The sequence below is a fragment of the Gymnoscopelus microlampas genome (genome assembly GCF_963454915.1).
Source record: "Gymnoscopelus microlampas genome assembly, chromosome: 18".
In the NCBI taxonomy this organism is placed as follows: Eukaryota; Metazoa; Chordata; class Actinopteri; order Myctophiformes; family Myctophidae; genus Gymnoscopelus; species Gymnoscopelus microlampas.
In genome coordinates, this window is record NC_139955.1 from 24,855,087 (window position 1) to 24,872,909 (window position 17,823).

General features: G+C 42.3%; 1 protein-coding gene across 1 annotated transcript in view; it reads left to right on the top strand.

The window, feature by feature from the left end:
• Positions 1-17,591, top strand: part of pcdh11 (protocadherin 11) — a gene marked incomplete at its 3' end in the record, with an annotated part of 148,518 nt that extends 130,927 nt beyond the window's left edge. The window contains exon 7 of the mRNA XM_084042045.1: positions 17,119-17,591. Within this exon, the coding sequence (XP_083898171.1) occupies positions 17,119-17,591 (473 nt within the window). The remainder of the gene's footprint in view (positions 1-17,118) is intronic.
• Positions 17,592-17,823: the final 232 nt, after the last annotated feature.

A 17,823-nucleotide genomic window follows, 5' to 3' on the forward strand; every position in this document is an offset into this window, starting at 1 on the left:
TTGCGTTGGGACTTGGGGCCCAACATGTTAATAGGAAAGTTAGTGCAAAGGTCATTGTATGACTCCCAGTCCCAAGTTACAAGCCAAATTAAAATGGATTGCATCCTACATACAGTACATAGCTAAAGCCCTCATATCTCGCAGCTCCACAAATAGAGACATGTAAACTAATTAGCTTCTCAGTACTTTTTTACTTTTTTTCCACCACAAAATCGCTATTCATTGCTTGACCTTTCATGCTGGTCATTGGCAAACCTGAGATCTAGTATGAATGTCATTAAGGAGACAGCTAATTACGATTGATCAAATTAAGTGTATTTTTATGTATCCAAAACTTCACGTTAAATTCACCAGAATTTCAGTTTTAGCTCATTTAATCAGAAATGAGACAGAGTTGAGGGGACTGACACCCAGACACATCCCTATACAATGAGTTTAGTTTAATGCTGAATCTCACTGGCACTGGAAACTAAAGCTGTTACTGTCAGAAGTGGCAATTATTAAAAAGAAAACATTATGATCGTTCAAACAGACCCAAAATTGTTGCATGACCATCAACACTGGTTCATTTGGCATTGTCAGGCACATTTAATTGAATGCTTGCTTTCACGTGCTAATGCTTTGGCAGCTTCGTGGAAAAACAATACTTTGCTCTGTGTAAGCAGTCGTGCAGTGTTATTTCTAGCTAATTTGAATTTATTTATTTCAACTTCAATAATTGATGCAGAATCCATGGATCATTCTTTTCACAAGGAGAGAAGACAGCATCCTTTTTAATGTTGTTATTTCCCATTAAAACCTGAGAAAACATCAAAGGCAGGATGAATTAATTAACAGTATGGAGTGAGTCTGTGTACAGCCGTCTGCATTTTGCAAATTACAATTTGCTGTGAATAAGAGACTTATCAGGGCTATGCAGACATGACTACACTCCTCAAAAGAAGTTGTGTTGACACAAGGAAGAGGAAATGCATGTCTCCCCAAGACAGAATTATCCACTTTTTCAGTTTACAGTTTACGGGTTGGAAAATTAATAATCCCTTTTATTCTTCTGCCAGTACAGTTTACAAGCCTTTGTTGTGCATTCTGTGAAGTGGGGACTCAATGAGGAATAGAAGGAGGGAAAGTTTTCTGTGTAGAATATCGCAGTGATTTGTCTGGAATAGCATTTGATTTATTGATACCACTTTATCGCTGGGACACATTAAAGGACATCTTCTTAATGGTTAACCTTAATTTGCCTGTCTTGCCATCTGGGTTTGGGGTTTTGGGGTTCAGACACTTTTTTCTTACACTTTTAGATCTGTGGTCATAATTGGGACATAGTTAATGCTCTGACCCATCCCTCAAAAAATGTGGATTGCTGGCTTCCTTTAAAAACAGCCCTGAAAATTCACCTGTCAGTAGGCCAAATGGGGGAGGTAGTCATCACTTCTCCATTCGACAGGCAACAGTCTGATTGTTCTGCTTTCAACAATGCAGAGTTGTATCATTTAAACTAAAGGTCTCTCATAAATTGCAGTTTTCTTCTTGTTTCATGTTTGTTTTATAATTCGGTTCGTCGTTTTCTTAATGTGAGGTGTGTCTGACTGTATTTTCCTAATGGGTTATGAATAGAAAGGGCCAGGGTCACACACTAGTAAATTAGTAAATTAGTTTTTCCTGCTTGCCAAAGAGACAGATGGCAAATACCCAACCTTCCTCAAGCCAGACCAGCGTGTTGACTCCACAGGAGCCACGGTAAATAAATAACTCTGGATGTGCAGGGTGGGGGAGAGATAATGAAACAATAGCCACAAATCTAGCTGAGGGAAACCCTAACGGAATGACGGCCAACATAAAGGCTTGACCTCAAGACAACACAGCTTCCCTGCAACTTCTCTAATAGCCTGTCGAGATAACTGTTTCCCAAACACACGGTCACGACCCATTGTGGGACACAGACCCATTGTTATGGGTCGTGACTCGTGAGTAAATATCATGTTTTTTTTACAACCTTTCCTAAAAAAAAGATAATTAGCAAAATTTGAAATTTGCACACACAAAAAAGGCTCACAAATGTCCAAAACCAATTAAAAGTGAAAATAGCACATCCAAGCTCATCATGATAAGCTCACAACATGTCGCATCACATTGTGTTGTGAGCTTGTAGAAAGGGGCAGAAGCGGCGGGGTGGGTTCTTGGGGGAAAGAAAATAATTTAATTCTCGATATTGAGAGGTGACACACTTGCAGCCAATTCAATATCATACCTATGTTTTGTCACAGCATTCGCCCTCCTGCTTGACATTTCTGGGTTAGATAGCTGCCTATTACAGCTCACCATTGCCATGTCTCACATGAATTCACATGAAGACATTCTCACACTCAGAAAGACATTTTGCTCCATTATTCCCATCACGGGCAGACCACTGTAGGTGGGAAAGAGAGGGGGGAGCAGAATATGGTCCGATGGCATCACTGTAATTACATGTACGCAGCAAATTGTTCCTCATTGATCGCGTAAAGTGTTGGTGAATGTCACATTTTGAATGGCAGCCTAACTGACGTTATTTCATGGATACGACGGGGGAAAAATCTCAACAAGCATTCATCTTATCAGACAATCTGGTTTGACTTTTAGGAACCCCTCTGTGAGGAAACATTTGATTGCAGGGAGAGGCTGTTGGGGAGGGAAGCAAGGGCATCACAACATGGCAAGATAAGCCCCACGGAAGCTGACTTTGAAAAGCACTTCTTCAGTCACAGGTATAACCTTTGTACTTAGATTTTTCCACTGATTTTAGCTCCCGTCCCGGCTGTGTATTACAGACGATATAGGTGAGGGGCGGGGGGTAGGAGGGCTGAATGTCATAAATCAACATTAACCATCAGCTCTGAGCTATTGACTGATGATTCACCGCGGCTGCATCTCCTCAAGACTCTGAAATGAAAATGCAGCGGCAGCGCGAGGGGAGAGCGCCTCGGTTGATTGGCACCTTGTCGAGTCTGGCAGGGGAGCCTTTGATTGCACTCACTGTCAATATTAGTTAATTGTTTTCCTTACATACGTGCCGTGGTACCCTCTGTTTCTGCAACATCACAGAAAAATCCAGAGTGTTCAACCCATAATGGACCTGTAAGGGTCCATTTTACACCCTATAGTTAGATTAACTCTACAGGTTTTACTGTGCACCCTTATTTGTCAGAATGTATTGTATCTAGACACTTTGTTTTCTATTTTGAAAGAGATGCTAGTCATTGCCATTATCCTGAATGCATAATACTGATTGTACCTACTTGAACTGCAATCCCATAGCTACTGTATATATGCACATTATTGTTGACAACGTGAGGGAAAAAAAGTTTGTAAACGAGGACTGCCCACCCTGTAATCATGATGTCAGAATATTGTATTTATTTATAACCCATAATGGTCTGACAGATTAACTACATACGTATGGCTGTAAATCTGCTGTTCAGCCTCGGCTGCATCAGAGAGTCTAGTTATGCCTTGAAGCTTTAATTGGTCCCTTTCAATTATCACACTAAGTGTATTACTAGAATACATACAGTATGCTGTGCCGCAGTGCTGTCCCGACAAGGGCGACCCAGGCGTGTACGGATTCAGTGAAGTTGGGTTCAGACAGAGTTGGAATTGCTATCTACAATGGCACCTGTAACTGCTGCACAAACTGTTCAGGGCAGACATAGCAGCCATTTTCTGTGCCCCAAGGTCATCGGAGGAGACACGTTTTAATTGAAAATGAAATTGTCTACTTCAGAGGTTGAAATAATTAGCAATATCAGAGTGGAAGGAGGAAAAATCTGAGATGATGAAAAATATAAAAAGGATATAACCCTTGATAAAAAGAAATAATTATATTCCTTTGGCAACTCCATTCTCTGGACTTGACTGATGTCATAATGTGGAATTGTGATACACGTGTATAGGGAGGCTGCTACCCTGTTTTATCCATGCTATTTTTTTATAACCAAAGTATAGAATATGGTTAAAATGATAGACACTATATTAACACATTTTGCTAGGGACCCCCTGGTACCCCCCCACAAGGACCCCTGGGGGTCCCCGGACCCCACTTTGAGAACCAATGGCCTAGTGGACCTATACTGTATATGGCAAAGATATTAAGCAGTAGATGCATGGATCCCATCCCAAACCATCTCCCCTGTACTAGTAGCCTTGTGCTCTCACCCGTGAAACAAACCCTGTCACGCCGTCGTACTGGAAAGAAGACAAAAAAAAGAAGTCACTTTTTCTGTCCCCAATATTTCCACACCAGTTAATAATAGGGAAATGAAATGAATGAATTGTATCAGTGTGTTGCTGTCTTAGCTCGTTGTGAATCAGAAATTATCATAGAGATGGATATTGGTGCTTTCATACAGTATGCTGAGTCACACAGAGTGAGATGCTCACTCTATCACACATTATTCACGCGTGCACGCCGCACGGACGCACACAAACGCACACACGCGCGCGCGCACACACACACACACACACACACACACACACACACACACACACACACACACACACACACACACACACACACACACACACACACACACACACACACACACACACACACACACACACACACTCAGTGTGTTGATGTAAACTACAGGCAGGAAACAGCTTTAGCAATATCACCGTAGTGACAGTGAAAAGCTAGTAGAGAGACGATTTCATCCCACAATTCTACAAACACCTGCGATGTTACTGACCTCCAGTAGCATTCTACAAACACACCAATGTTACTGACCTCCAGTAGCATTCTACAAACACACCAATGTTACTGACCTCCAGTAGCATTCTACAAACACACCAATGTTACTAACCTTCAGTATCATTCTACAAACACCCCATCACTGACACCCTGTCACTGACCTCCAGACCCCTTTTGTTGTAAAATCCCCGTCTCTCCATGCCATCCCCAGGCTATATGCAAACGTCATCCCGCACTGTACTGGCCAGGCAGAGAAATGTGACAAACTCTTGCCATCATGTGGGTGTTTGGGAGGTTAGGGGAGGGTCGGAAATAGTGACATAAAGAGGATGTTACCCCAGGACAAATGCTGACGAGCTTCCCATGGGCCAGCCAGGGACACAAATCAAAGGCACGGGTGTTAATATCTGATAGTTAGCGCTCTGGGCTGAGCGGCATAAAAGACATTGAGGTCAATGGGTTGCCGGCAGTCTCCAGAGATAAGGAGTTGCATCATGGTTATTTCCACTGGCTCCTCCCCTGTGGAATACTCTGGAGCCTTCTCTTCATCATCACAGTCGGAACACAATCACGGTCATGCAGCAGTGGAATGTGCTGTGCAGCAGTTGACTTAAATGCCTCATGACAAAAGGTATCACCAATATACACAGCCAGGTGCATGCAAAACCCTGTGCTATGGCTAACGTAGAATTGAGCACAATAAAGATTTATTTTTATTATGGATAGGCTAAGGTAAAGTCTCTCTTATATTCGATTAACATATACTGTACGCCTGAGATTAAGTCTCACCTCAGGTGGTTCTGCTTTGTGGAAGTATAATTGAATCTGAATTATTTTAATTACTTAAAAAAATGTAACGGTTTATATAATGCTTTGCCTTTACATCACCATGGGGCCATCTTGGTTTGCAGAGAAATGCCACAACCAATCAGTTCCATATACTGTTAATACATGCAAATGCATGCAACAATGATCAATGCTTGTTTTGGAGCATCACTGCCTTTGACAACAAATAGATTTTCCACATTCAGGAATGGGTGGTGTGGGGCTGCTGCCCCTAGAGGGGATCACAAGCTTGTAGATCGGCTTTTTTGTTGTTGCTTTTTTAAAGCCATTTCAGAATTGGGGGTTATTGGCATGGAAAGGTTTGGGAACACAGCTGGTCTGCTCTACCAGTGTTTTTGTGCCTCTGCTTTAGAAACTGAGGTCCTTCTTTACTGTTGAAAACATGGTGACGCCAGAAGTCCATATCCCTTAAAAAAAAAAAAAGGTATGCTTTACTTGATTCTCAGTCATGCAGTGACATGCAGTCACTAGGGAGAGAGCCTAGTGACAGGGACTGCGCTCAGCACACCGAAATCAAGTGCGTAGCGACAGAAACATTAACACCAGCCACTGAGTACCCATGTGACTTGGTGAGAGAGTGTAACTGTCATGCCAGGCCTGAACAGTACATCAGAATATATCTGAACTTTCATCGTCTCTCGTTTGGGTGTGTGTGTGTGTGTGTGTGTGTGTGTGTGTGTGTGTGTGTGTGTGTGTGTGTGTGTGTGTGTGTGTGTGTGTGTGCACGCGCGTCCGCTTGTGTACTGGGTGGGTGGGTGGGGGGTTGGGGTGCAGTCAACATCAAAACAGAACGGTAGAGTTTTTTTTCAGCAGTGATTCATTGAATGTGCAACCTTGTTTCTGCTTTCATGTATGCCAGTGATACGTTATATGACATACCCCCCCCCCCCCCCCCAACCCCCAACCACACACGCACACATACACACACAGACAAGAACATGGCGATGTGGATGAATTATACATGTTAAGCAAGAACAGGTCTTTCTCTGAAAGCGTACCCTTTTCATGATAACCCCTTTTTAGACATTCAGTGGACTTATCACGGCATATAAATAGGACAGGATTCATTATTCAGGGGAGGTTTCAGTGAAAAATTAATAGTTGTCCCCGGAGGAGGGACTGCACCGGCTCAAAAAAGGAGAAACCTTTAAAGTGTACATGCACAGGGGGATGTGGAGAGAGCCTGCCTCCCATATTAAAATGTTCGCCATGCGACACAACACATTGATATGGGTAATATGTTTGCCCAGCACTAATGCCTCCAACTAATACTTACTGAGTACACAGTAAGTTCTTTTGAATGGGAGAGAGAGAAGGGATTATGTGCGTATGGGTGCACTCCTCACATCAAGACTTAAGAGTATGTATTTACAGTGTTGCTTGTCAGTACAAAACAGCAGGGCTTGAGTCATTTTCATTTGACACAGGATTCACCTTCCTTGAGACTGAATATTTCATGTTCATACTTTGACACACTTTTAAGATAGCTGCCAATACTAAAGATGGATGCACGCACCCACGCACACACACAGGTAGTTTTAAAATAGAAAACTATACAGGAGGCCTTCCTCTCGGCTATGTCGTATAAGAAATTACAGTTTTCACTGAGGCCAGATCACTCATGCTCCAAAACAACTCAGCCGCCAGTGCTGAGTTGTTTTCAGCCTGCCAGTTATCAGTTGAAAGATGGACTGCGCCAATGCCTTTGTATCCCCTCCCTATCTGCCCGACCATGGAGGCAATAACAGTAATGTACGGCTAAGCAAAAACAGAGCTAATCATCAATGACTGCAAGATATATAGCATATGCAGTGGCACCTTGTTTATTACCCGCTTTTCTCCTCCTGCAGAATCCATCGGCCACGCAGACACTCTGTCAGATAGAGGGACTCCTTCAATGTTAATTTGATTCATTCTTGTTTTCCATAATAATTGGGGGCAATGGGTCAGTGTGATGAATTTGCTTGTTACATGACCCGGGATGTAGCGTAGCACTTGGCTGGCATACGGTTTCATCTCAGCATCTCCACTTGTGTGGAAGAAGGACTTCATTTATTATTTTCCGCCTGTGGTTTGAAAAACATCCGTTCATTTCACTCTACAGTTCAGTGTGCAACGTAAAGTACAGAACTGTTTACCGTTTATGTCTCCTGCTAATGCAGGAGCACTGCAGAAATCAACTTCCTCATTCACTTTGAATGAACTTATAACTAAAAAAATGATAAATGAATAAAAACAATTGGTTCGTATTGGGAACGTGACTTGAAAGATACAAAAATGATCATATGAAAGTAATTTCTTGTACAACTATGGCAGTACACAATTGTAAGACAACAGTAAGCAGGTCCAGTAAATATCAGATCTTTTCTCCTGTTTTTATAGAATATTTCCACCTCCCTCCCCTGCTGCAATCTTTTTCTTTCTATTTCTTCGACTTCCCATTATCTGTGGAAATATGGAAATGCTCAGACATTCATCTATGTGCAATGAATTTTAAGTGAGATTCCAATTTCTTTTGCTCTTGTAAATATGCATTTATGTATTACTTCCCTGTCACTGACAATTCACATCCATATATCTACACTGTATGTTCATGAACGCACACACATGCATTTACAAGAAAACATAAACAAACATTTAACTTTACAGTAGGCTACACACGAACGCACACAAACACAAAGATGACTAAACCCTGATTTATTTGCATGCTGGTGTGTCTTAGCGAAAATATCAGATCTACAAGCTTGTAGATTATAGATCGATTATTTTCGGTGCACGACATGGCACACAACCAGGTATAAATCAGGCGTTAAGAACGTGGAGTTCTGTCAAATAATTTAGACTATGTGTTTCCGTTTACATTGGTTTCTAGTTTCTAACCCCCGCTGCATCTCTATCTCTGTGCCTCATCCTCAGTGTGTCATTATCGTGATGAGTGCTGATTGCAGATTGTTATGGTGTTTGCACCTCTCATCTATCTGGACCATGCTGGGTATTTGGCCAGGCCTGATTGTGTTGACACAATTTTTCTTGTCTCGTCCTGAGATGGAGAGGCTTGGCCCAATAGCAGTCCACCCATAATGAAGGAGATGCAATCAACCACTAGTCTCTCCCTAGTCTCTCACTAGTCTCTCTAAAAAAATAAAAATAAAAAGTCAAGTGGCGGGGAGAAAGATGCTGCTGTGGACCGGCTCCATCTCACAATCACCTTCTCGGTTGATGTTAATCACACTGTTGTTATTGTTGATGCGGAGGTCTGCCTTTCTGTGCACCGTTTTATGCTGAGCTGGTATTAAAGTTTGGAGGTGGTGTTTCCAACACTGACAACAAAGGTGACTGGGACAGGGATGGATTTACATTCAATTAAGTCCATACATTGTGGCCGTGTTGTATATGTTTAGTTTTAAAATGGCCACTTCAACCCAAAACATGCCTTTAATCAGTGCCAACAAAGAGGAAGAAAGAAGCGCAGGGCGTCAGCCTGTTCGAGGGATTATTTCTCCCTTTGTGCTCTTTGTCCCCTTTCTGTGCTTTGTTATTTGTTTTGGTGTTCTAATCTCAGCCAAGTCAATAATATTCTTTGTTGTCTGAAATTGTATGTCGGGGAGGGTAGGAACAAAAAAAGGGGGCCTCCTCCTTTTGTTGAAAGTACCTGTCTGTGACTTTTCACTCTCTCTCTCTCAGACTCCTAGATAAAGTAATCATTAGATGTTGTTTTCTGCCTGCAATTACTTTCAGCTACAACGGGTCAAACACTGGGAAAGCAAGAAGGGTCGAGGGAAGACAAGGCTAGATGGATTGCAGGAGAGGAACTGTATGGGTCCCACAAGTGCTGATAAATACGTGTGAGGCTCAGAGACTCACCATTGTCAGAGGTGTCTCAGTAAATGCTTCAAATGTAATTAGTCTAGAGTATATATGGACGACCCCAGTCCCCTCTTATCAGAGTCACATTGTCTCCTTTAAAAGAAGGCCATTCATTACATCTGGCACTATTTGTTTTTGTAAAGTATAAAAAAAATGGGAGCAAGGGAGGAAATACGAGGGGCGGCCTTGCTGTTTCTATCGTCTCACACTTTGGACCTCTCTGGCTGTGGAGGATCATTCTTCTGAATTCATGGTTCGACTGCACACACGTACAAGCCATTATGATAGATAATTCATCTTCTGCCGTGGTGTTTCTGTAGCAGTATTGAGGTGATTTCCGTCTGACTGCTGCACATCATCACATCACAACATCATTCTATCATGTTGAGTGTGTAGGGCTTGACAAGTTGTCTCCCCCCCTGCTTTGGCCTCTTTTAGATCTTAACAACACGAGTCAGAATCCTACATGGCACCTTTGATCTCTGTGGTATAGTGACTAGTTGCACAGCTCTGCATTCCAAAGAGCACACCGTTTTTTTTTATTGCCACAATGGAATATTTACTTCCTCAATCCTCACCCATGCCCTTGTCACCAGTGACAATGACAGCTCTTATTGCTTTCGTCGGGGATTATGCTGTAGGCAATAAAAAGTACAGAAAAACAAATAGCACTGACTTTGGCATGCAGAGAAAATAATTAATACTATTGTCAGACACAACGCATCTTATGCCTTAGACTAATCGTATTAGACATTTATTATTTTGTTTTTGTTTTTTAAATAGCCGATCTACAGCGACACGTTGTGAGCTTGTAGATTGGCTATTTTAACTATTTTAAAGAAATCGTTTTTTCAATCATGGTAAGATAGGGCCCTAGATCTGTGAAGCTGTAGATATTGAGATCTCATCCGAGCTCTAGTAAAGACAAAATGTTTGAATGTCATTGTTACAGTATTATATATTCACACCTTACTATAAGATAGTTATAGTGTGAATCATTTCTGATTTTCTTTTTAATGTAGCAAATTATTTGTACCCCTTTTTCCAATGAATCCTCCCGGCACAGTTCTATGGTTTGCTACTGGTACAGTATACTGTCTCACCTGCCAGTGAGGAGCCCCCACCAGGAGGTCAAAGTGACTCGGTCCAGTGGTGTAAAGTAACTACGTACATTTACTCAAGTACTGTACTTAAGAACAATTTTGAGGTACTTTTACATTACTGGAGTATTTCCAATTTTCAGTACTTTTACTTTTACTCCACTACGTCTCAGAGGCAAATATTGTACTTTTACTCCACTACAATTATTTAAAAACTTTAGTTACTAGTTACTTTGCAGATATTAATTATTACATTATAAAACATATATTAACCACTTTAGCCCTATTTTATACCTAGGCTATTTGAAAATAGCCGATCCACAAGCTCACAGCGCGTCGCGATGCGACGCGCTGTGAGCTTGTATATCGGCTATTTTCAAATATTTTACTACTTTTACTTTTGGTGCTTTAAGTATATTTTGATGCCAATACTTTTGTACTTTTACTCAAGTAACATTTTGAACACAGGCCTTTTACTTCTAACAGAGTATTTTTATATTGTGGTATTGCTACTTTTACTGAAGTAAAATATCTGAGTACTTCTTCCACCACTGACCGTTCAACCCCACCTCCCCTGAACATGGCCAGTTGTGTTTCTGCACAGTAGATGCTCAGCAAGCTGGCGGCACCGTGGTGGATGTAAAGACGGTACCGCGGAACACCATGGCGGTGGACATCAAGGATCATTTCCATGATCCTTATGGAGCTGTGCATTACGTTAAATATAACATGAAATCACACGTGCCTCAGAGGAATAGGAATGTGCTGTGCTTGTAAGTGGGATGTCAGAGATTTGCGCTTCCGTGAATGTCAAACATGAGTTTCTCCAACAGTGATTACTACACTTCTTTGATTAGAGACATGGCTCCCGCTTTCCTGCGCGACACCCAGTGGTTTTAATACCTCTATTATTATTAATGACCGTTCATTTCCTTATCCAGAGAGCACGTTTTGTGAGTAGGTGCAAGGCCACGTGAAGGGATAGTCTTGGTAATTACAAAGCCAATTATTTCCTTAAAGATTTCATTTGTTTGACAGAATCACCCACGTTCTCACATTTCCCTTTTACACTCTCTCCAGATATGGACAAACATATACATATCCTCTCTCAATTCAAAATAATGCTTCTCTCTACCTACAGTATGTCTCTCTAGATCAGTGGTTCTCAGACTTTTTCATGTCAAGGACTCCCAAAATGTATATGTATTTGGCCGCGGACCCCCCCCATCTCAAAATATTTTGTTCCAGGGACCCCCAGAAGCAAAGATTTGAGTTACAAATGTTCGCTTTAAAAAAGTATATATTCAAAGGTTTGCACAAATGTTTTTCAAAAATAGCAGATGCTATTTTTGAATAGCCAAAGTATAAAAGCTTAAAGTGGTTAAAATGATTGTGATGCTACATTAACACATTTTGCTAGGGACCCCCTGGAACCCCCCAAGGACCTTTGAGAACCAATGCTCTAAATGTCTGTATGGCCCAGTCCCATACCATCTCACGCTCCATCATACAGTGCAAAACAAAAAAGAAGAGAAGAGACTAGTACATTATGGTACTTGTGATGACTGCACCATTAGTGGTATTAGTATGTTTCTATGACTCTTGATGGGAGTCAAGGTCACTTGTTTAAACATCTCAAACAGCTCAGTAATCTTCTTTGCTTTTTTTCTGGCACTGTTAACCCTGCTGATCCTGAATTAATTGAGAGGGAGGGTGCATGAGGTGATATGGCTTAGGCTGGTCATACTGTATTACAATTTTTCAAAACAGAAACCTTTTTTTTTTCAGCCTAAAACTAAATGTAAGTCCCATGTTTGTCACATGCTGCCAGAGACTAGAAATTAAAAATCTTCTTTCCAATAGTTCACCATGTAAATCATGCCATTAGGGGTCGGAGCTTCACAACAAAACAAGGAACAACAAGGAACCCGATTGGACTTGAGATACCGTGTGAGATCCAATTAAAACTCACTATAAAAATGTTGAAGATGGATTCCTGCATAAATTAGTTTGCTACTCTGCTATTCAAGGTTCAAGGGTTGACAGGATATTGAAGTAAAGAACACTGAATTAAGCACACGCTGTATGCATATCAAGATTAGATGTAACTTAATTAGGAGGTAGAGTATAACTATACTTATGCAACTGTATCATCTGTAATTAAATGCATGGGTTTTACAGTTTGCCAAGCTACAGTAAATCATTAAGTACTGTAGCCTGTGTCAATTGTTACTGTGTATGTCAGGGCCGGGGCATATGCCATCTGATGGTTGTGCAATGATTTTAATGTCCTAGATGCATGCAATTATCATTTTAATTAGCAATAATGAGTTTGCGCATGCTAACATAATGAGTGGAATCATGACATACAGGCGTACAAGCCTTAATGTGTGGCTCATTAAGATGTAACTACCTCTGTCAATAATATAATCAGCTATCATGGTAAATATCCCTAACAATTGTAATGAAGAGGATCTCTAATAGTGTGGCCAAAAGTCAGTCAGTCTGTCTGTCTGTCTGTCTGTCTGTCTGTCTGTCTGTCTGTCTGTCTGCCTGCCTCACTGTGTTACATTTGCATTATTGAATTTCATGTTGATCATAGAAAAATAAAACAGATGGAATGCCCACTGCTGTAAGAAAAAGATGATACCGAGATGCAAATAACAAAGTCAACATTCCAGATATTGCATTACGGAGGAAGAAAGGGCACTACCTCTTGGGATTCAGTCATGCTTTGGCTATGATCTTTTAAATCAAATCAGCAACCTTTATTCCAAAGTCAAACTTATTGTCATGATGGTATCTCGCTGGAGCGTTTCGCTATAACTTCCTACTGTGGTATCAGCATTAATGTAGAGCACCATAACTTCCTACTGTAGTATCAGCATTAATGTAGAGCACCTTCATTCAGCATTGGTGGCACCAATGCTGGAGAAGCTGGATATCAGCTGCTCAAATAGGATATATATGACTCTTAAGATGCAGGAAATAGAGTATATAAGTATATAATTTGCAGAGATCTCACAATGCATGCAGTTAAATTAACCCATTAAGACCGGGAACGCGTCTGTGTCATTTTTAGATTTCTTTGGCTATTCAAAAATAGCAGATATACAAGCTCATAGCTTGTACAGTATATCTGCTATTTCGTGAAAATCTGTGTACATCTTTGAATATATATTTTTTAAAGCGAACATTTGTAACTCAATTTTTTGCTTCTGGGGGTCCCTGGATGGGGGTCCCTGGACCCCATGTTGTTCCAGGGACCCCCAGAAGCACAGATAGGAGTACAAATATTGCTTTAAAACACACATTTTCACGATTCTTCCAACAAATAGCAGATCTACCCATGAGCTTGTATATCTGACATTTTTTGAATAGCCAAAGAAAAATGACACAAGATGCTTTCCCGGGGCTAAATGGGTTAATAATCCACCATCTATATTCTACGAGCCTCATTCTAGTATCACCATATCTCGTGTTACACACGTCCAATGTTTGTACAAGCTGTTAAGTTTCGCTGCGAGGACAGAAGGTCAGTGGAAGGTGGACACAGCCGCGTTCGATCTTTGGCCTGCCTGAGGATGTGTTGATGTTGCAGAATGGGTTGGCCGTGGGCTACCGCTGTGGTACTGACCTTGCGCAAGGCCTCAAGATCAGCTAAGAGCCCAACTGGGGCTCCCACAAGGCGTCTGGAGAAACAGCACAAGAACATGGATAATAGATGTCCTTTTGATCTCACAGTCACATTAGCCCGAAGGCCATTCGGCGGATCTGGGAGTCGGGTACCGTACAGAATTTTGGGAGTCAACAGCTGTCATTTGTTCCAAGGATTAGTTTAATGGACATCGACTCGACTCTACAAAGTCTGAATTCCAGAGTAAGGTTGTGTCTGTTTTGATCACATCAGCACTATTCAAAGAAAGCTGAATCATCTTGGGTAGAGATGGAGGTATGCCTGATTTCAACAGTGCAATCTATTAAGCCCCATCGTCAGGCCATTATCCCTGCTTGTCTGTCATTCAAATTTCCTTGAAGGAAAATAGGAAAAGAGGGTTCATTTCAACAGGGGACCGCGCGGTATCAGCCGCGTGTGATTTCTCGCAAAACCTCCGCAGGGGTACAGTTGTTTCCCCTGAATACCAAAGACACTTAGGCAGCACACATCACACGCCAGGCAACGGTGTGCCTCTGGCTGACGAAAGCAGCCAGCCCGAGCTGTCAGCGACATCACTCAGTCCGTGCTCGCCCCCACCATCATCACCGCCTATCCAACCTATCCCCACTGGAATAGAAACTGGCACAGGGCTACATCTCTTTGAGCTGTTTAATGTGAAATGCTGGATGCAAAAAAAATATATAAAAAAATGGAAGCACTCAAGGCTGTTGACACAGCAGCGCTGTGAGTTCATGTAGTTTTCACCCAGGGTGCCATGGAGCCACGGAACACCTTTCATGTGTAAAGCACATTACAGGCAGCTTCCCCCTTACGCGCGCTGATCGTTTACGAGGGAGAAAGGAGCAAAACACCTTGGTTAAGATGCATGTCATTGCTGCTGGGCAGAAACCTTGTATGTCCAAAAAACGTTACTTTTCAGGAAATGGAAATAAAGAACTTACGTTTCAAAGAATCCAATGTAGTTATTATTCAGTCACAAGCTTCTGTTAATATTTTAGTTTTCACTTATCTCACAGGCAGACCACCACTTTCAACATGATACTATTCTTTTCTATAGAAAAGAATAAATAGCTGATCTGAGCTTGTAGATATTTTTACAACTTTTGTGCGATATGGTTTATACAAATTATAAAAGAGATAAAACGTTGTGTGTGTGTGTGTGTGTGTGTGTGTGTGTGTGTGTGTGTGTGTCAGTGCATGGCATGCCTATGGAATGAGAAGAAGTCTATACTAATAGCATTATCAGATCAAAAAAGGCAAAAGGCATTGACAACAGCAGAAAACACTTGGAGAAAGATTGAGTCAGGGAACGGCAAGGACTTGGCTCAGACCTATTGTGCTTGCTCAGAGAATGAGTGAGCGGCATCCATTTTTGCCTTAATGAAGTTAGTGACCCTCTGAAAGGTGACACATTTACCGCCCAGGGGATTTATACACTCCTGCTCCAAGGCTCCAGTTCAATATGGAGAGGACAGATTTTACTCCACGTAGGCTATACGCACGTGACTCCAAATATATCCTCAGAATTCACACCAGGAGATTCATTTTCTGACACTGCTGCCATAATTAAAGCCTAAGCTGTTGCATTCCATCTTCAGGAAGGGGGGGAGGGATTTTTACACAACACTCCAAATAGTTTCAGGGAAGTTTGGATTGATATCACTGACACAATGAGAATATTCATCTTAAAACTTTGCGGGACAACGTGAAACAACAAACAAGGTGACAAGACGCATTGTTTGAGATCTGTCGACATCTGGGGAACGGAGTTAAACAGAGCATGCGGAACGTGTAGTCTATGTGAGGCGAAACGGTGGCTCCACCGTACCGGGGCCTAAGACCGCTCAATTATTGATAGCATTCTTACTTATGCAAATATGTTGAATTATTTCTGTGTGACAGCTTGAAGTTGAGGCCTGGAGGAGTGATGTGATGTCGGAGCGAAGACCCCTCTTTTCTTTGCGAAGCATAGGATGCATAACACTGCCTCAGTGCATACTGTTTTACATTCTAATTATCTGGTTTGACAGGCTTTATTGCCGGGGCTCAATGCTGAGGCCTCCGTCCCAGACTCATTCCACATGTGATGTCAGTGCAGGCATAATGAGATAAGATAGTTTGAGTGCTTAGCCTCGCCCATTCGCCGCGTGCTCACTCACTTTCCGAACCCCCCAGCCCCCACCCTTTTCAACGCATGCAAATCAAAATGCGCTCTCGACTACAGTGCATTCATTACCACCTCGAATGTGGCAAACATGCTCACTAAATACACATCCCAAGGATACAGGTAGACATGTGGTTTTATTCTGCGCCTTCAATTCTGCCTTTGTCTTATGTGATCAGCTTTATGCTGGAGCCAGATAGATCAAAAGGGGTTTGAGGTGTGCCGCTATGACGGTGATTAAAATAAACGATGCCTTTTTTTTTTAAGATGTCCGTTACTTATTAAATACAGTTAAGCCAATCTAAGACACAAACAGGGAGACAGTTTTTCCCCTCTAACTTTAATTAAGCTACAGGGAATTCATTGCATATTGTAGGTAAACACACAGAGTCAGGGGAATACCAATGGAAATTAAATGCTCTGCCGCTGCTTTTCTCATTACAACATGAAATGAAACATTTATCACCGACTTTCATTTTGCTAAAAGGCCGACATTTTGCGGGTCAACCGCTGATAAAAGGACAACTTTATTCTATTTACTTTATGATTTACAGTTTCATTCTCTGCTTTTAGAGTGCTCTAGTAAAAGCAGTGTAACGCCACCTGCACTTACTGTATCTTCAGAGTTCATCCTTGTTTGGTGGCACGGTTAATGAATTCTCTCTCTCCCATTTTCTGTCTGTCTGTCTGTCTGTCTGTCTCTCTGTCTCTCTGTCTCTCTCTTTCTTATCAGCCATAGAGGTGAACCTGCAGAAAGCCTTGGCCGAGGCCTCCGAGACTTGTACCCAGGAGTGCCTGATCTTGGGCCACTCTGACAGCTGCTGGATGCCCCCAGCCCTGGCCCAGTTCCAGTCTCCCGGCAGCAACAGCCCCACCTCCACCCCTGCCACCACCACCACCACCACATCTGCCAGTATCCCGCTCCCCTCCTTTGGCTTCCAGCAGAGCTGGGCCCGGGGTGGCAAAGGCAGCATGGGCTGCATGGGGGTCATGGACGGCCGTCATACCCTGGGCAGGTCTGTGCCCAAAAAAGCTGAACTGGACAAAGGGATCAGCCGGCCACAGTTCTACAACACCCTGGATAGACACTCCAGTAAGAAAGAGGACCCCGTGAAGGTCATCCCCCTGGCAAGCATTTCCACACCCGGGCAGCAGACCTCCAGCCACGGCGGAAGCGCTTCCTTCCTACACGAGCACCAGTTGTAAGACAAATGAAGAGAATCCGTCCATACACACCACTCTATCCGTAGATGACTCTGTGTGTGTGTGTGTGTGTGTGTGTGTGTGTGTGTGTGTGTGTGTGTGTGTGTGTGTGTGTGTGTGTGTGTGTGTGTGTGTGTGTGTGCGCGTGTGTGTGTAGGTCTGCATCATTTGACAAACTATGATCAGCTCCATGCAAGAGAAAAGAACCCAACAGCGGCTGCTTTTAAGATGATGT